This window comes from Fukomys damarensis, unplaced genomic scaffold (assembly GCF_012274545.1).
Source record: "Fukomys damarensis isolate Sample0158 unplaced genomic scaffold, DMR_v1.0_HiC HiC_scaffold_24, whole genome shotgun sequence".
Lineage (NCBI taxonomy): Eukaryota > Metazoa > Chordata > Mammalia > Rodentia > Bathyergidae > Fukomys > Fukomys damarensis.
In genome coordinates, this window is record NW_022900936.1 from 12,314,080 (window position 1) to 12,334,690 (window position 20,611).

The 20,611-nt window shown below is 35.4% G+C and overlaps 1 protein-coding gene and 2 pseudogenes across 1 annotated transcript; all 3 read right to left on the reverse strand.

The window, feature by feature from the left end:
- Positions 1 to 3,351: 3,351 nt before the first annotated feature.
- Positions 3,352 to 3,519, reverse strand: LOC104851432 (keratin-associated protein 20-1-like). The gene has a single exon (XM_010608599.1). It carries the CDS (start codon positions 3,517 to 3,519, stop codon positions 3,352 to 3,354), a length of 168 nt encoding a protein of 55 aa, XP_010606901.1.
- A 6,272-nt stretch (positions 3,520 to 9,791) lies between these two features.
- On the reverse strand, positions 9,792 to 9,950 carry LOC117287494 (annotated as a pseudogene).
- Positions 9,951 to 14,660: 4,710 nt separating this feature from the next.
- On the reverse strand, positions 14,661 to 17,751 carry LOC117287478 (annotated as a pseudogene).
- Between the last annotated feature and the right edge of the window lie 2,860 nt (positions 17,752 to 20,611).

Below are 20,611 nucleotides of genomic sequence, written 5' to 3' on the forward strand. Positions count from 1 at the left end.
CTCTTTGCTTTCTGCTACCTTTCTGGATATCTGAAACTAATAAATACCATATATTTTTAAAGGAGAAGTTTGTTCAAATGTTCTCACATGAAAACATGCCTTACCTATCGGATCATGTTTTCTGCAGAATGTTTTCTGTGGGGTAACTTCTCCCACTTCTGTGGACCTTAGAACAAACCTCATTCATGTATACTGAATAACATACAAGTGCACAAAATGTTAATAGTGGAACATGACAGATTTTCACAGAGAAAATACGTCCTTAATCAGAATTTCATTGAAAAATGACATCACACCCATACTCAGATTATTACTCTTAGGGTTTAAATAACAAGAACCCTAAATACTTACAGATTAAGAGAATAATCCCCCTGTAGCAATGGTCCGAGATGGAGCCTAAATGATTGAGCCAATGGACTGAAACTGTGAGACAAAAATAAATCTTTCTTCTTTTAAACTGGTATGTCAGTATTTTGTCCTCATGACAGAAAATTAATATACCTAGCATTAGACCTGTTTCCATTTAATGGTAGACCTTAAGTAAACCTCTTCTGATTTCTAAGATCGTACATTTTATTTTTGCATCTAAAGCAACTGGATTCACACAAAGAGTTATCTTTTGCTCCCTGGTCTTTTTAAAGATTCATACATTTTACTTTTTGTGTTTATTCTATGGAAAGCATACCAGAATTTATTTGTCTATTTTATTCTTGCAGATCATTTGTATTTTTTGATTTTTAAGAATTTGGTATACTGTGGTTGCGAACAATCTTTTACATATTTCTTGGCATACTAATGTAGGTGTTTAAGACAGTCACTACTGTAATAATGTTGCATTTCAAATTTAATGTCATAGAAGTTGAGAATGAAAGGGTGCTTTGCAGAGGCTGTGGAGCATAGATAAGAGAAATAAGAATGTGCAGTTTACTATTTTATAGGGCTTGGGGTTTAGCTCAGTGGCACTGCGCCTGCCTCATAAGTGCAAGGTCCAGAGTTCGATCCCCAATACTGAAAAACAAAAAACAACAAGATACTATTTTACATTAGGATGATAACAGATAACAGTAATGCCCAGGCCACTGCAGTATTTGCCTTGGTAGCCCATAGTGTTAGGAGTGGACTGTTCTCTTGAGGACTGGAAGTAGGTGTCTTGAATCTGGGTGTCACTGTCAGCCAAGGGCCATCTCTACCTCTTTGATGATGGGTGGGGGAAACCACAGGAAGTACAGCATTGTATTCCCTCACTAATGTGGTCAAAGTCATGAATATGACCTTACATGGAGGAAACAAAGCTTTCATAACCAAGGTGATTTTTCTCCTATGTCAGATATCCATCACCAATTACAGTCCTCCAAAATGAAACTCTTGTTCCATTTTTGTGGCTCTCTTCATTCCATATTTAGTAAATTGTGTACAGTGTGAATAAACTATAATAGTACATAAGATCCTAATGAGATAATTGACCCTGTGAAATAGGAAGAAAGGGGCTAAAGGTGTAGGGCAAGTGGGATGGGTAGGGGAAAGGGAATAAGGGAAAGAAAAAAAGTATGAGAAAATGAAAAAATGGAAATAAAGTGTTTGTAAATGGGGAGGGGAGGAGGGAGTGAAGAGAGGGCAGGGACAAGGGGAAAAAATGAGAACCAAGACCTGTCATGTAAAGGTACAAGATCCCAATAATGAACATAACTGTATTGCATACCTAAAATGTACCAATAAACTCAATGATGGGAAAAAAAGTAAATTGTGTACACACGCATTGACCAGTTACATGTTATGGTGCAAATTGTGAAAATGTATATCACACTTTTATGTTTGCTTTGTGTTGCTTGAATTTCTCCACAGAGATATATTCATTACTCCCTGTCTGTCTCCTTCCTTCCTTCACTTCTTCCTTGCTTCCCCTTTTTAGTATCTTCCTCTTTTTCCTTCTTTGGTTCTGTCCTCCTCTCTTCTCCTTGAAAACCTTGCCAGTAAGAACTAATTTCTTTACCCTTGCTTAGTAACAAGTTCTTTCTTGACCTTTGTTCAGGACAGCTGAGCAAGATATTGGTTATCACTGGTACCATTATTTGCTAGTTCATATCAGGCGTATATAGAGTGCACAGTTTTCTAACTTTATTCTGTGATAAACGACTTTAAACTTTGCAGACAATAAGTGACCATTTTGCAGAGAGAAATTCTATGTTTTGTGTTTCTCTTTGCACCAATATAAGCATATTATACTTGTAATTGTGAAACATACCATCATAAAGTTTGATGCTCCATCTCAACCCTAACAAACCTTAGCTTTTTTAAAAATTGAGTTTATTGGTACATTTTAGTTATACAGTACAGTTTCATTCATTATTGGGGTCTTGTACCTTTGCATGACAGGTCTTAGTTCTCATTTTCCCCCTTTACCTTAGTTTTTAAGTTAGGGCTTTCCTTTGAAAATGCTGGTTAATGCCCCAAAGCAAGTGGTATGCATATACATCCTGTCCACAGTGAGAACAGTACAGCTGATATCATATAATCAGGGAATAACCAACATATAATCCTGCATTCATGGTGAAAGAAGGAATAACTTGCTGTACTATATCCTGACTTAGGGTTATAAGTACTCTTTTGCATTACTTGTTTTGGTAAATAATATCTTCTACAAAAGCATTCACCTCCATTTGTGTACACATGGCATGGGGCTCCTTTGTACCAATCAGAGAAATACAATTTTAAATGACGTAGTGTGAATGCAGATATTAATGAACAAAGAAATAGTTAGGAATATTGATGAAGAACATATGTACAAAAAATGATACTTGAGATTACCACACATATAAAAAGACCCTGTGTGATTTGTGAGAAAGAACTGGAGTTTTTACCCATTCAGTTTAAAACTCTAGTAGTGAGAAAAGAGTTCCCACCTCACTTCCTCCCACCCCCAACACTCCTGCATTTTTTTTCTCTTTTCATCTTATCTCTTTATTTACCTCAAATCAACAAAAACAAACGTGATTAATGACACACAAATACAGGAAAACATAAGCAACACTCCTAATAAAGAACAGTAACAAAGTGATATTTATGAGAAATTATAGTTTATTTAATGATGCATCTGTTTACACAAAAGTTGAGAATAAATTTGATTATATATTACAGAGCATTATAAAAACAATACAGAAAATATTATATAAACTATTGCATTATCCAAAGGATAGGAGTGAATCAAATGGTGTGTTGTATTTTTGTGTTTTTGTGTGATTTGGCACATAGTTGGTATTTGAAGACATTTTTTTTTTTCATTTGAGAAAACTGGAGATAATTCCTGTAAACCAGGTGGGTATAGACAGTAGACTAATAAGCTGTAGAAATTCCTCAGTAGAAGCCATAGGACCAGTATCTTCTACAGCACAGGGGATGGCGGCAGCCATAACCATAGCTGCCATAGCCGCCATAGCTGCCATAGCCACCATAGCCATAGCCACAGCCTAGGCCACCGTAGCCATAGCCCAGGCCATTGTAGTAGTTGCCATAGTAGCTCATGATGTCAGGAATTCACTGTTCTGTTGAGGATCAGACAGTAGGTTTCTTGTGTCTGGATGTCACTGTCTGCCAAGAGCCTTTTATACCTCTTTGGTGGTATGAGGGGGGAAACCACAGGAAATGCAGTGTCATATTATCTCACTGATGTGGTTCAAATATCATTCATGCCTTCATTAAGAAAACAAGGCTCTCGTAACTGACAATTTTGCTGCAATCTTAGGAATTCATGATCCAATTTCGAGTCTAAAATTAGTCTCTTGTGTGGTTGACTGTAGTTCATTCTATATATAGTTAGTTGTGAAATATGACCCGGTTATATGTTATGCGCAGAGGATGAAAAGAGGTGCCACAATTTTCTTTTCTTTTCTTTTTGTTTTAATTCGTTATTCCACAGGAACTTCTTTCCCTCCCTCCCTGCCCCCGCTCTCATTTTCTTTTTCCTTTCTGTCTCTCCTTCCTTCATTCTTTTTCTCTTTCTTCCTATTCAGTCCTTTCTTGATATGTGGTATTAGCAGCAACTTAAATCTTGACTCTTTTTCATGACAAGAGAGTTAGTTACCAGCTGTCATTGCTAACTTCAGGCATAGTTATTACCATGTATGATAAAAGTGGACATGTAATCTGAAATTATTCCTGGGTAAATGATTTCAAACATTCCAGAAATGAAGTGACCCTTTTGTGGAGAGTAACTCTATATGCTTTATGATTGTCTTTGTCATTTCCTGTAAACATACTGTAGATATAATTGTGAAACACAACATGGTTAAGGTCAATGCTCTACCTGCAATCCTTACTTTGCTTAAATCACTCTTTTCCTTTGATCATAGCCAATACCAAATGCAAGGGTATAGAAAAATACTTTTTCTATAATTATCTCAGAACAAGTGACCTTCATAGCCACACTGAAAGGGAAGGGATTATAATTTTGCATTAAAATGAGTAAGGAAAGCATAATTCTGGGGCAACCCACTTTCCAGTCCCCCTTCTGTCTCTCTTAGAAAGAAACTATCTTTCTCTCAACAAATTTTTCCTACTTTTAACCTCCTGTATTCCTAGAATTCATTATTTGATTTTAGAGAACATGAACTTTCATTTTAGATACTTAGCAAGTTTGGGAGCTACATCTCTTTCCCTTCTATCATTTTGGAGGCCTTCCACTTAGATTAGTGGTCAGAGACATGTTTTGCTAAGGATTGCAGATCCATTCTGGAAAATCTCTTGATCTTAATTATCCTTCTACACCTGAGAAGGTTAAGATTTAGCTCTTGTGCCATACTTACTGACACTCTTCTGTCCCTTCTCCATTGTCCTGCCCCTGAGAAATAATGCAGTTTTCAGCAGTGTTTGGTTCAAGGCACATCCCTCCTCTGTGGCTTTGGATTTCAAGAAGAAGCTTCCAGAATGGTAAAACTGGAGAGACTTAGGACAAAATATCAGACTTAAGAGCAAACAGAGGTTGCCAAACTCCAAGCAGTCATACAAGTGGAACCAAAGACAAATGTGCTACACTTCCTTTACCAGGATCCACTAGATTGACCTTGTAAATAGCTCATAACTGCTAAACGACTTCTATTTTGGATTCTCTAGGCCTCTGGGCCTTCTGCTTCTCATCCTTGTGGGACACTATTACTAGTTCCTCCTGGTGGAAACACTTGTTGGCTATATTCATAGCAATCCTGGTGACCTTATTATTTGGCCCATGTATTTTTGACTGCTTCTTTGGTTCTGTCGCCTCCAGACTCAAAGTTATTATATGTCTACCCAAGATGACAATGCCTGATGCCTATCCAGGGCCTTTAGATAGACCTTCTGTAAATAACTCTGACTGCTGATCACAACTATGACCCTCTTCAGCCCCAAGGAGCCATAATGGTCTTTGCCCTTTGACTCCTCACAGCAGTTAGGGGTACTACTTACAGAGGAGCGAATATTACAGATAGGTAAGTTAATTAGAAGTCTTGTAGGCAGTTAGACAGGGCAAACTCATGAGAAGTCAACATGGAGGACAGTCAAGGAGGTAACACGGAGGACAAGCAAGACACATTCACTTAAGGCCTGCAATGTAAAAGGAGAAAAACTATCACACCCGTGTAGGATGACTATCAGTTATCAATATTCTAAATAGGTATCAATCATCTGGGTGGGTGACCAAGATCTTCCGAGAAAGATCCCTGAGCCATCCCTTACCATCGAAAATCCTTGCTCATTCCTTGTATGCTTGTTACATGACTTGCTCTGCCAATGGATCCCCATTTAATCAATATTACCTAAGTGATACCTATACTTGTCATAATCTCATTGGTTGTTCATAGTTTTGTCCCCATCGTGATTTCTCATTGGATCAATATTAACTAAGTGACTGCACTTGTAATTTTACTAGTTGACTATAGTTTTGTCCCACTTTGATCCCGCCTTATGGCTTTGTCCCATACAACACCTTTATGAAGTATGGTGATTGGGCAACTCACTTTCCAGTCACCCTTCTGACTCTTAGATAGAAGCTACCTTTCTCTCAATAATTTTTTCCTACTCAAAAACAAAGTAAAACAAAGCAAAAAACAAATAGAATAATCCCACTGAATATTATCCTATTTGAACTTTACACAAACTCTTGTCCATTGTTCATTTCATAAAATAATTTTTATAGGAAAATATTCACATCCATTTGTTGTTCACTGTTGAGACACAGACAGTAAGGCCTGAAAAATCCAAGATATTGCCATTTTATTCTTGCACTACCATATTTGTATTTTTGTCACTCATCTGTAAGAACATTTTCATTGGTTGCATGCAAAGATATAACTAGTATTGCTATCCCACTCAACTTTTAAATATTCTGACTTTTCCAGTTTTACTGATTTACTTTTTCCAGATTTACTGTTTCAATGTATGTTATTCTTTACTCTTTCCTAGTAAGCTAGGTGTCAGAACTATATATTTTGTGCACAGTATTTTATGACAGTCTTTGCTGTATATTTTTTCTGCTTATAAAAACAAGAACTATTGCCACGTGTGCAAATTAATATTTGTCTTTATTTTGTCTTTATTTTAATTAATCTACATTTTCATGTGTCCATATTTTTCTGTTTTTTCTAAATGAATTAATTTCTTAATATGAATAATAGATAAATGCATTTATCACTATTTTCTTGTAACTATTGTTTTTATTTTCTTTACTTATAATAAAATATTTGATATTCTATTAACATGATTTTTATTTTATTCTAAGGCAATTATGATTGCATGAATTTCTATACTAACGGTGTTTCATCAAAAGTTTTATAGGTATCATTAAATTTCTTCTAGCTGTCTTTTTTTTTCTGTAAAGGAGTACTAATGTCAGCCTTACTGTTTCTCTTTGTTTTTATTTTTGTCTACCTAAATTAATATTTTGGCTTTAAACTTAATTATGAGCTAATGAGCTAGGATGTGCTTTAATTGGTATTACCCTTCTTGGTAGTGAATAACTTTTAAAATTTGTAAATTTGGCTTTTACCAATTTTTAAAAACTATACAATATTTTTTGCTAAAAAATGTTGGATTTTTTTTTCTTCTACTGACTTATACTTATATATATGTTTGTCATTTTATGAGCTCTGATATATCATTCATATCATATGTCTTCTTAAGTATTTTATGTTGCAATTATTCTTATTTTTGTTTCAATGCAGTATATATTATCAATGTAGGTTTCAGTTTAATAACTCAGCTAAGTTTATTGAACTCTTAAGTAGTAAATTTTACACTTTTTTGACAACTAGAATTTAAATTTGATTCTATGAGGAATTTCTTCAGTTTCAATATCTATTTTGCAAATTTCCTTTAACATCTTATATTTATAAATTATGTTGATTTGAAAATTTCTTGTCTGCAAACTCCAATACATTGTTCTTTTGGGTGGAATTGGCTTTTATTATGCTACTTGTTTTTCAACTTTTCAACAGGGTTTCATATTCTTTGCATTTTGTGTTAATTTTAAGGATCCAAAACAATATTGCGCTTCACTGCAGAGGTTTTCAGGGTCTCACATAGGCTCTGGGAAACTGATTTTCTGAGCTGGTTGTAAGGACCCCTGCTTGTCCTTTGTTCCTCCAGAGGCTAAAGTGCAAGTATCACTTGAGCTCAGAAGTTTTAGAGACTTGTCTACAGAATAACAAAATCAATCTAGATGAAAAGAAGAGGGAAGGAAGAAAGAATGAAAAGAAAGGAAAACGTGAAAGTGAGAAAGAAAAAAGAAAGAAAGAAGAAGGGCTTGCCAATTCAGTAAAAGACTAACATGGAATAAGACTCCTTACCAGGATGCCTTCTATGTTAAAGTCCAACCTGTAAGAGCACCTCCCTTTTCAATTAAAGGTACTGCTTAGCAAATTCTGAACTGTAGTGCTTTAGAACTCTTTTTTTGTTCCTCATCAGCTTGATGTGGAACAAATTTCTATTTTTCAAATGATTCTGCTTCTTCTCTTAGTAAACACATTCCTGTAATTTTAGAATTTGCTGTGTCTTGATGAAAAACCTCGGTTTGTGTTACCCTAAGGTTTGTAATACTAGTGCGTCATCTTCAGGATTGTGTTATGTTTCCAATGGTGTAGTTTGCTAGGCTTGGGGGAAATAGGCATACAAAATTCTGTTGATTTTACTTCCCCCAGCAACCTTTTTCCCTTCCTCCTACAATCCACAAAGATGTAATTTCCATCAACTTTTCCAAAATTTCTCCATTTTCAAAACATTTGTCTTTATTCCTTATATTTTCTTTCTGCATTTTAGTATATTTGTCAGTGCCAGTTGGAGTTCCCAAATGAAATTAAATCTCTTTTAGAATGGGAGGAATTGTAATCTAAAGAAAATCATCACTCATAAACAAATACATTTGATAAAGACCAGGCTTCTCAGGTTAAAAAAATTTGATGTTAACCTAAAAATATATAAAGTATTTTTATACAAAAGTATCAGAACAATATCAACACAATGAGCAAGTAAATATCTGCAGGCCTTGAAAGGAATTATTTTTGCTCTGTGTGGCACATACATGGTTTTCTGAATACTTAGAACTGCTCTAGTGAGGCTATCGTATATCTATGGTACTATGTGGGCATTCTGGAATATCATCATTGCTGATGTTTTCAATATAAAAACACCTGTGATGGTTATATCCAGAATATTCCCATAAGGAGGGCGCACTTTTAAAACTAAATGGATAATGGGTGTGGGATATTTATCAGCTTATTTATGCATTTAAATTTGAGCAACTGAGGTGTGCTGTTAGGATGTGGGAACTCACTAAGGCTGTGACCTGAAGGAGTGTACCTCCTCCCTCTCCACCCTTTTCTCTCTTCTTCTTGGCTGCTACGATAAGAGCAGGTTAAGCTCTGCTCAGGCCTTTTCACTATGCTGTAGTTTCCATAGTGCTAGATTATCATGAACCAACATGATCCTCTCTTCCTTTGTGTTGTGGGTTTTGGATATTTTGTCAAAGCAATGGGAAAAGTGTCTAAGACCTGGGGTCATTCTGCAGGCAGAATATTTTTTTTTTTGAAGAAATGAGAAATGTTTTTGGAGGTGTTGTAGCTGATGTAACCCAACCACAGGTTTTACAAATAAACCGAAGCATAGAGATACACACAATTTTAAATGATCAGAGATCGATACAGATTTTATTGTAGAAAAAGTCATTTAAGAAAAAAAAATGAGTGAGTGAAAATCATAGTTGAGATTAAAAGACATATATGAAAACAAATTTGTATTACCCATGAGAAAGAATTGATATTTTGACACACTTTACATCCTATTTACTGCAAAAAATAGGTTCATTCATCTCTCCCTCCTTTCCACCCCATCAATCTGTCCTGTCTTCCTTTTTATCCCTGTCTTAATCTTGTTCTCTTCCACAACATAACCATCACACAAGTGTGACTAAACACACACAAATACACAAATATACAAGCAAAGTCCAAAGGTGACAGAAAGTAACAAAGCAATAATTGCAATGAAATACACCTTATTTAGAAATGCATGTTTATACAAAAATAAAAAGTCCAATTTGATTATATTTATATAGATTTATAAAAGTTTTCCAGAAGCTTTTCTACAAACTATCACATTATCCAATAAATACTGAAGAGTCAAAAAGACATGGACGATTTTTTGTTTCTAAATAGTTTAGTATATTATCTTGGTTTGAAAATATTAAAAAATTTATCATGTGGAGGAAATTGGAGATAATCCCATTAAAACCGGAAGATGTAGCCAACAGTCTAAGAAGCTGTGAAAATTCCTCAGTAGAAGCCAGAGGACCAGTATCTTCTACAGTACAGGGGGCGGTGACAGCCATTACCATAGCCGCCCTAGCTGCCGTCATAGCCACAGCCATAGCCACAGCCTAGGCTACCATAGCCATAGCCCAGACCTCCCTAGTAGCTGCTGTAGTAGCTCATGTTGTCAGGAGTGCACTATTCAGTTCACAACGAGAAGTTGGTATCAGAAGTATAAATGTCACAGTTTGCCAAGGGCCTTTTATACCCCCTCAGTGGTAGGTGAGGGCACAGGAAAGGCAGCATCAGGTGCTTCAGACAATGTCATCAAGATCTTTACTATTTGAGAAGACAAGGTTCTCCTAATTGAAATAGTTTTGCTCTTACGTCAGAAATCCATCATCCAATCATGGCACTTGACAGTGAAACTCTAGTCCTGTTTACAAGGTGCAGGCCCATTCTGTATTTTTAGAATTGTATATATATGACATGATTACAAGTTCCTGTGCAAATCATGAAAAGAGAGTTCCCATTTTTTCTTTCCATTACTCTACAGTCATACACGCTCCTTTCTTTTCTCCTCTCCTCTCCTCTCCCTTCTCTTCCCTTCCTTTCTCCTTCCTCTTATCCTCTCTCTCTCTTTTCTTTTTCCTTTCTTCCTTATTTCTTCCTGCACTACCTTGCCCTTTCCAAAAGTCTTACCTATAAAAATTTCTTTCTTTCTGGGATGAGGTGGAATTCCAGCGTTATTTTCATTTGCATTTCTCAAATGACCAGGGATGTTTCTCTAGAGGGAGAAACTGAAAATGTAAATAAGGACTAAAAGGTAGAATAGACAATGTGAAATAGGAAGAAAAGGGACAAAGAGGAAAGGGAGACAGGGGTAGGAGAAAGGTAAGAAGGGGATGGAATTAATATGAGAAAATGAAAAATAATGGTAATAAAGTCTTTGTAGATAGGGAAGGAGGGAGGGGTTGAAGGGAAGGCAGGGGAAGGGGCAAAAATAAGAACCAAGATGGATTATTTAAAGGCACAAATTTCTAACAATTAATGTCATTGTATTGTATACATTGTTTACTGACAAATTAATTAAAAATAAGTAAATGAATGAAATTATTTCTCAACTCTTGTTCATAATTGACAGTCTTCCTCTAAACAGTGAATAATATTTATAATTAGTGGACATATATCTTTTAGTAGTTTTGAAAAAATACAAAATATTTTCTACTCAAAAAGATTCCCGCTTTATTTTTCTTCCTCTACTAAATTCTATTTACATAAGTAATTTTCCATTACATGCAATCTTACATATCCTTTGTTCAGTATATTACATTTCAGTATTTCTTTGTGTTTCAATTGACAATTATCAACAAAGGTTTCAATTTTTCAAGTCACGTAAATATACTGAATTCTTAACTATATTACTCACTGTTTTAAGAACTAGAATTTAAATTTGTTCATATGCTGAGTTTCTCCAGTTCTATTGGGCATACATTGCAAGTTCTTTAACTTATATTTATTGATATTGTCTACTTTAATATTTCTTGTCCACCAATTCCAAAATGTTGTTCATGTTTTAGTCATATTATATTATCTGGTGCTTCCTTTATATACTTCTACATGTTTTGATACACTCAACATTTGTCATTCAAATTATAGTGGATCAAAAGAGCTCACCATAGAGAATTTTGGGGTGGTACCTAGGCTTTTGGGAAACCTGTGATTGTCTGAGCTAGTTGTGTTGCCCATTGTTTGTAGTTCAGCAATGGAAAGAAAGAAAGAAAGTTGAAAAGAAGAAAAAAAAGAGGGAGGAAGGAAGAAAGTAAAGAAGAAATGAAAGAAAGAAAAGAAGAGAAAAATAGTGAAGGAAAAAAGAATGAAATGAAGAGAAAAAAGAATGGAAGAAAGACAGAAAGAAAGGAAAGAAGAAAAGAATGAAGGAGAGAAAAGAAAGGAAAAGTAGAGAAAGAAGGAAAGAAAGAAAAACAAAACAGATAACAAGGATTGGACCAGGACTGGCATAATTCGAGCAAAAACTAACACTGAATCAAGCTCCTCACAAAGGCTCTCTGTACCGCTGTCTGGGCCCACCTGTAAGAGAGACCCACTTTTCATGCAGTGTGCTTCTTTGCGAACTCAGCACTCTGGAGATTATTGGCTCATCACTACTGTATCACTCACCTTTTAGGAAGTATAATTTAAGTTGAATTCTCCTGTGAATAACCCCAGGATTAATGCATATTTTTCAAATCTCCTCTAATTTTCTTGTATTCATTAATTATGTCTATTCCAAAATTTCTTGCTTGTGAATGTCAATATGTTGTTCATGTTTTAGGTAGTTTTATTATTTGTTACTTCAGTTTAATAATTCTGTAAGGTTTCATATCTGTGACATTTTTAAATTAACATTATAGATAATGCAAAATAGTCTAGGATTTCAACACAGAGGTTTTTCTTTGGTCTTAGCCTCTAGAAAATGTTTGTTTTCTGACCCTGGTGTTGTGATTCTTGCTCATGGTTCAGAGGAGGCTGAGGTTGGAATATTACTTGAGCTCAAAAATTTTAGATCTTTATGGACAGAATAACAAGGTCCATTGAAAGAAAGAAAGGTAACTATCAAGAAGGAAGGAAAGGGAGAAAGCAAGAAAGCAAGCAGGAAAGAAAGAAAGAAAAAAAAAAGCAAGTTTGATTATTATAATCCATTCAAAAGCTAACAGAAAATAATAAGGCTCCTGACAAGGGTCTATTTAACACTGTTTGGACCACCCTAGAAGAAGTACTCCCTTAACAGTGAACATTGCTTCTTTTTAGCAAATTTTGAACTCTAGTGATTATTTTTCCATCACATTGATATGGACAAAACGTCTAATTTTGGGGAGATTCTTGTGTTCTCTCTGGAAACACAGCCTCACAATTTCAGAATTTGCAAAGTATCTCAAGGAGAAGCCTTGCTTTGAGTTAACCTTAGTGATTTGACAGTACGTCTTTTGTAGGATCTTGTTTTTTTATGTCTCCACCTGTGGTTTGCTAGTCATGGGAGTAGGGGGTGGAATCCAAAATTCTGCTGGTTATACCTCTCTCAGCACTCTCTTGTCTTCCTGGTAGAAGTAAAGATCAGTGGCATCTCAATATTCTCGTACAAAATTTCTGCATCTTTAGCATTTTGTTCTGTTGAAACCCCACTTTTCCATCAGCATTTCATTTCCTTTGACATTTTCAGGAGTGAATTAGGGTTAGGAATGAAGCAGTTTGAATCTCAAGAATATCAACAGGCATGAGCACACACATTTCTTACAGACCAGGCTTCTGGATAAAATCAATCAATCAATCAATCAATCAACTTTTAATTTTTTGCTTAGAAAATATGTCAAGGTCTCGAAAAGAATTTTTCTGGCTGTGCATAACGCATTTTTTTACATTAGTTTTTGAATAATGAGAATAAATTGGTATAGCTTTAGATGCTACTCGTTGCCACGTTGGAAAGGCCGAATGACATTTTTAGTGGTGAAATTTTCAATATGATTGCACCTGTTATGGTTTAGATCGGGAATAACCCCCCAAATACTCAAGAGCTTGGAAGCAGGGCTTTAGAGAGGTCAATGGACTATGGGGTTGTTATTAATGTCAGGGTTTCAGAAGCTGAGAGTGCTGTTTGGAGGTGGGGCTTGGTTGAAGGCTGGTCACTGGGCTCTGACAAAGAAGGGTGTGCGGCCCTGCCAGGCTCATCCTCTCTATCTGCTGCTCGGCTGCCACGAGCTGAGCACATTATGCTCTACTCAGGCCTTTCCACCATGGTATTTCTGCCTTTGAGTCATCTAACCAGGACCCCAAACAAAACTCTGTTCGTTCATGTCGTGGGTGCAGGATGGTTTGTCCAAGTGACTAGAAAACTTTCTAAGACAACACTTATATTCAAGACAGACAGACTATTTCTAAAGACTAAGTAACTTTTTGTAGAGGTAGAGCTTTAGCTGGTACAATCCAAACACAGGGGCTGTAAATGATACCGAAAACACAGATACACAATTTTAAATGATCTGACATGAATAGAGATGTTATTATAGAAATAGCCATGTTTAAAACTTGAGCAAAATGCATAAGCAAACGAAGATGCTAGAGGATATTGAACAGCATTTATTAAAAGAAATTCACATGAATCTGTGAAAATATTTGAAATTCTATCCATAGAGTTTAGATCCCTAGTATAGAAAGAGAGCTTCCTCTCTCCCTCCCTCCACCCATTACCCACTTTCCTTCCTCTTCCTCAAAGTGGTATAATTGACAATGTGAAATAGGAAGAAAAGAGCTAAAGGTGTAGGGGAAGTGGGAAGGGTAGGGGAAAAGGGAAAGGGAATAAGGGAAAATAAAAAAATAGAAGAAAATGAAAAAAATGGAAATAAAGTATTTATAAATGGGGAGAGGAGGAGGGGGTGAAGGGAGGGCAGGGGCAAGGGAAAAAATGAGAACCAAGACCTATTATGTAAAGGTACAAGATCCCAGTGTTGAATGTAACTGTACTGTGTACCTAAAATGTACCAATAAACTCAATGGAAAAAAAGAAAACCACAACAACACACTTGTGATTAGTCACACGCAAATACTGACACAAATAAAAACACTTTGATTAGCATAAAGATATATTTAGCATGAAATATAGTTTATTTAATGTTACATAGTTTATTTAATGTTACATTATTTTATGAGGAAACCCCACATTTTACATAGGATTATAAAAACTGCTACAGAAGTTTTTCCAAAGCTAAGATATAATTCGTGTTGATTTACCAAAATTATATTTTCTTTCAGAGAATTTTAGATATAGATGGTGTTTTTCAAAATGTTGAGAATTTACCTGTAAACAAAATTGTAGATAATCCCAGTAAAATTGCAGGGTTAGCCAGGCAAAGAAGCTGTGGATAAGCCATAGGCCCAGTATCTTCCGTAGCACGGCTGGTGGCAACAGCCATAACCACAGCCACCAGAGCCATAGCCCAGACCTCCATAGTAGTTGCCATGGTAGCTCATGGTGTCAGGAGTGGACTGTTCTGTTGGAGACCAGGAAGTGGGTAACTTGAGTGATGTCACTGTCTGCTAAGGCTTTCTATACTTCCTTGGTGGTGGGTGGGGGAAATTACAGGAAGTGAAATATATTCTCACCAATGTGCTTTAGACAATGTCTTCAGTATGTTTACTTAGGGGGTCAATATGATCTTCATAACAGTTGTTTATACAATTAAGGGCTTTTAAAATGAAACACTTGTTAATGAGGCTCTGGTTCATTCTCTATTTAATTGTCACTTGATATATGTTATGGTGCAAACCATTAACATGGGTATTTCATTTTATTGCTTTTTAAAATTGAGTTTATTGGCACATTTTAGGTATACAGTACAGTTACATTCATTATTGGGATCTTGTACCTCTACATGACAGGTCTTGGTTCTCATTTTTTCCCCTTGCCGCTGCCCTCCCTTCACCCCCTCCTCCCCTCCCCATTTACAAACACTTTATTTCCATTTTTTCATTTTCTCCTATTTTTTTCTTTTCCCTTGTTACCTTTCCCCTACCCTTCCCACTTCTTGATATGTGCGTACTCATGTTGATAGTGGTACAGTTTGTAACAGCTCATTGTCTTTCCAGAATAAATCTATCATTTCAAATTGCGAAAAGTTAAAAAAAATGATTTATATCTATTGATCATGTAATCTTTATGTTTATTTACTTTACAGATAGTATTTTATATTTTGCCAATGTGATATTACTTTGTTTTATTATGTAGGCACTGTGATTATGTGCAATTGTAGACTTATGATTATTTATAATCTCTCCTTACATTGTTACATTGTCGTCCCACTGCCTTTGTTTCTGTAGAGGTATTTTACTGTCAAACTTATTGTTTCTCTTTGTAGGTGATGTGCTTATTTTATCTATTTCAATTAAGAGTTTTGTTTTCCAATTAATTTCCAGATACTGAGTTATGTCTATGTATGACTTTAATTGGTTTTCTCTCTCTAGGAAATGAATACCTTCTAAAATTTGTGTATCGAAAACTTTCAGTGTGAAAATATGCACAATACTTTTCTATTCAAAGTGTTTTATTCTTTCTCTTCCTTTGCTGTATCCCACTTATGTGAATGTTTTGCCATTGCATGAGCCCCAGTGCAGCTTTTACACTCTCTGCAATATTTTACATTTTGATTTTTTCTAATGTTTTTTTCAGTTGGTCTTTTCTGCCATTTGTGTCCAGATGTCCCTCTAGTCATAGGTAGGGCTTTTTCAGAAGTGGCTGGATCTAGAATGTTGACACTGAGGTTGACTCATGATGCAATGCTGGGGTCAAGGGCACTGGAATTAAGGGTGAGAATGGTACCCACCCTAAGTAACTTGGATAAGATATAAAGAGCAGAAAGAGCTGTGGTCGACCCTTGTAGCTTTGTTACCTTATACCAACCATGAACTATTTCTCCTCTGTGATGCCTGTTTACCATTCCGCCTTGCCCTGGAGCCAGTCATTTATGGACTGAAATCTCTATAGATTGTGAGCGAAATAAATCTTTCCTCCTTTGAGGTATATTTTATCTCAGTACTGAGAAAAGTAACTAATATAATCATAGTTCATCAAAGTATGTTTCAGTTTAATAGTTCATCTAAATTTATTGATTCTTACACATATTACTCATTTCTTTGTGAGAGTTTATATTTAATTGATGGTGATTTTTCCAGTTAAATATATATTTTACAAATTTCCTTTAAGTTTCTTCTATTTATTAATTATAGCTCTTCAAAAATTTCAGCTCTGCAAGCTCCAATATGTTTTCCATGTTTTAGTTAGCACCTATTGTCTGTTACTTCACATAATTCCATAAGCCCAGTTCATAAGCCCAGTATGTTTTATTAAAATTGTAGAAAAACCAGATTGATATTGCATTTTACCATAGATATTTCATGGTTGCCCCTAAGCTACTGAACATGTCTGATTGTTTGACTGAGCTGGGTGCCATGTGAACCTTAGAGCCAGTCAACCACAAGCCAATAGAAACCTCTCCTCCTTTAAGTGACAAGAGCCAATATTTAGTGAAAGGGGTTGGGAATGTAACTGAAACAACACCTCCATCTTTCAGTAGGAAGAATATTTTTATAAAATGAGACATATTTTGCTCAGGCAGAGCTCTAGCTGCTATAATCCAACCACTAGTAGTACAAGTGATGAGGAATAGAGCCATAGAGTTTTTCTAATTATAAGATGGGAATACAGATATGATTGCAGAAATAACCATATTTAAAACCTAGATAAAGAGCAAAATGAAAAGTTAGGTGAGAATAAAGCCTTATGTTGTTAAAATAAATTGGTATTATCTGTTACAGAAACATTGCTTTTATTACCCATTCAATGTAGATGCCAAATTTTTGCAAAAAATTTAACTTTCTCCCTTCTTTCACATTCTCTAACATACTACCATACCTCTCTCTTACACTCACTCTCTTACTCGTAATACCATGACATCACACACAAAGCATATAAGCAAAATAGCTAATGTAGCAGAACAGTAAGTAAATGGTACCTGGGATATGATATAGTTTATTTAATAATAAATTTTTGTATAAAAATGAGAATTAAAATTGGTCATGTTTCACATATTATAAAGATAATACAGAACTTTTCTACAAATCATTGATTAATTCAACTGATACTTGTGAATCAACATGATATGTTGCAGTTTATTTCATTTTTATATAGTTAAATATGTGGCAGGAGTTTGAAGACATTTAAGAATGTATCACACAAACATAATTGAAGATAATTCCAGTAAAACAGCAGGTTATGGCCAATAGGCTAAGACGCTGTGAAAATTGCTCAGTAGAAGTCATAGGACCAGCGTCTTCTACAACAGCTGTAACCATAGTCACCACAGCCACCCTAGCCACAGCCTAGGCCACCATAGCCGTAGTCCAGGCCACCATAGTAATTGCCATAGTAGCTCATGGTGTCGGCAGTGGACTGTTCTGTTGAGGATCTGGAAGTAAATATCTTAAATCTGGACAAACTGTCTGCCAAGAGCCTTTTATACCTCTTTGGAGGTGGGTGGGGAAACCTCAGGCAGTGCAGTGTCACATTAACTAACAATGATCTTCACATGGTGACATAAATCTATGGTTATTGAGAAAACAAGGCCTTCATGGCTGAGATAGCTTTGCTCATATATCAGGAATCTATCATACAGTGAAAGTGTTATGAAATAAAACTCTTGATGTATATACATTTTTTGTACTGAAGACTGAACTCGATTCCTTGTGCTTGTGAGTCTGGCAGTGGAACCACTGAGGTAAATCCCCGGCCCTCTTGTTTTATTTTCAAACTCCGAATCACTCTATATTTAGTTAATTGTAGATGTGAACTGATTATATGTGATTCAAATCATAAAAAAATAGTATTTAATTTTTACCTTTGTTTTCTTTGTATTACTTCTCAGGTACATATTTGTCTTCCCTTCTCCCTTTGATCTTGTTTGCCAGCTTGCCGCTTGTTTGCTTTCTCTCTTTTCTCTGTCTCTTTCTGTCTTCCTTCTTGTTTTGTCTTTTGTTGTGAAGATCATCAGTAGCACCTTCTTTTTTCACCCTTTGCCCATTAAAAATGAGCTAGTTACTGGCTGTTACTGATAAATCTGTGGCTAGTTACTCTTGTATATGCACAGAGTGGATATTTAATCTGTACTTATCCCATAAGTAAATGATTTTAAACTTTTCAGAAAATAAATATTCATTTTATGGGCAGAAACTTTGTTCTAGGCTCCATTTTCCCCGTAAAAATCTATTTTAGATTAAATTGTGAAACATATTGTGATTAAAATTGGATCATCTAGCCTCAACCTTTATTTATTTATTTTTTAAAAAGAAAGTAGGGTTTACCTTTAAACATGGCCCCTGCCACAAACAAGGGGCACAGAAATAAACTCTGCCCATAGTGAGGCTAGCATAGTAAAAGGAAAAGGATAGTATAACACTGTTCTAACTTGGAGAGAAGAAAGAATAACTTCTGCTGCCTAATAACCTGACTTTTATGTGTGGGATATTGCCCTGTTGATGATGCCTAAAGCAGGCTGCGAGCAATGCTGGCTGTAAAGAGTAATCCTCACAATTGACTTCCTCAAAAAGCAGTGAATCTGGCTGAAGCCTACGTGACTCATTGGTGCATTTTGAACAGTGCACAGCCCCACCAACAGTCACAGCAGAGTCCTGTGAAGCTGTGGAGAAAAATTAGACCCTTCTTAGCTGACAAGGTTCATCATTAAACACAACCCATATTGTGTCTGTTCTTCTCCTAATGCAAGAATGCATTGACTCTTGTTTCACAAACCTTGCCTGTATCAGCAAAGTATCTCTAGCAACCAGAAGTAGTCTCCTCACCCCAGCTTAATGAATGACTGTGTCACCAATAAATATTGACGGCTCTGGATGTTGAGGGTTTTTGCTTGCTCAAGTACTGACCATCTCCATTCCTTATTTCTCTTTGTTTGTGTTTCCAAGTCTTTCTTCCCACCTCACATCATAGCACTGAGCAGGAGATCAGGATCCTCTGCAGGGGTCTGTCTGTGATATTTATACAAAGCCCTTTGCAGTATTTTTGGTAGATAATATTTTATAGGAAAACATTCACATTCACATTCATTTTTTACCCACAGTTGGGGGTTTCTTTGACACCACAATGGTGGAAGTCAGTGTTGCACCACTGACCAGGTAACTTGAAAAATCCACAATATTGACTGTGTATTCTTACATAGAAAGTGTTTGCCTTCCTCTGACTGATGTGTAAGAACAGTCAGACTGGTTGAGTATACAAAGAGAACTAGTATTACTTCTTCAGAGAGGAGACATCATTATTCCAAAATTCAAAATGTGCCACTACAAACTAAACTTTATTTTTTGACTTTTCAAGTTTGTTGAATTATATGATTTAATGCAATATGTTAATCTTTCTTCTTTTTGGTAAATATAATGTCCTAGAGCTACATATTTCTGAGCATATTCTTTCATGATTCTTTTAAAGTATCTCATTTTGTGCATATCAAGAACTTAAATAGAATAATCATTTATAAAAGATATATTAATTTCTATTTTAATTAATTTCATCATTCTTTGAATGTCCATTTTTTTTGTTTGAGTCACTTTCATTCTTCCGAAGTAAATCTATCATCATGTTATAAAAAATTGAAGTTATTTTTTTCTATTAATCTTGTGATATTTATGTTTATTTTCTTTTAACATAATTTATTTATTTTTATTTTTTTATTTTTCTTGTTTTTGCTTTGGTTTATAATTAGGTAATACATATTTCAGTGTAATAGCTTATCTAAATTTATTGATTCATAAACATCTTAGATTTTTGAGAGCTATAATTTACATTTGATTCTGTGGTAAATTTTTCAATACACATTTTGCAAATTTCCTTCTATTTATTAATGACAGGTTTTCTAAAAATCCATTTCAATGAGCTCCTATGCGTTTTTGTGTTTTAGTTGTCATTTGTGATTTATGACTTCCTTTAAATGCTTCCGTAGTGTTCATAAGCCCACTGTATTTTATTAAAATTATACAAAATTCAGAATAGTATTGTGATTCACCATACAGGTTTTATATTTACTTCTAGGCTATTATAATGTCAGATCAATTGAGCTAGTGTGGTGACCCTTGCCTGTACTTCCAGTTCCTCCACAGGTTGTGATAGTACAGTCATTTGAGCTCAGAAGATTCAGGCCATGCTGGACACCAGATGAAGATCAAACAAGAGCAAATGGTATATTGGAGAGAGGGGGAGGAGAGAGAGAGAGAGAGAGAGAGAGAGAGAG

Excerpts from the sequence above, each read along its gene's own strand:
- LOC104851432 (XM_010608599.1), bottom strand. The coding sequence starts at position 3,519 with ATGAGCTACTATGGCAACTACTACAATGGCCTGGGCTATGGCTACGGT.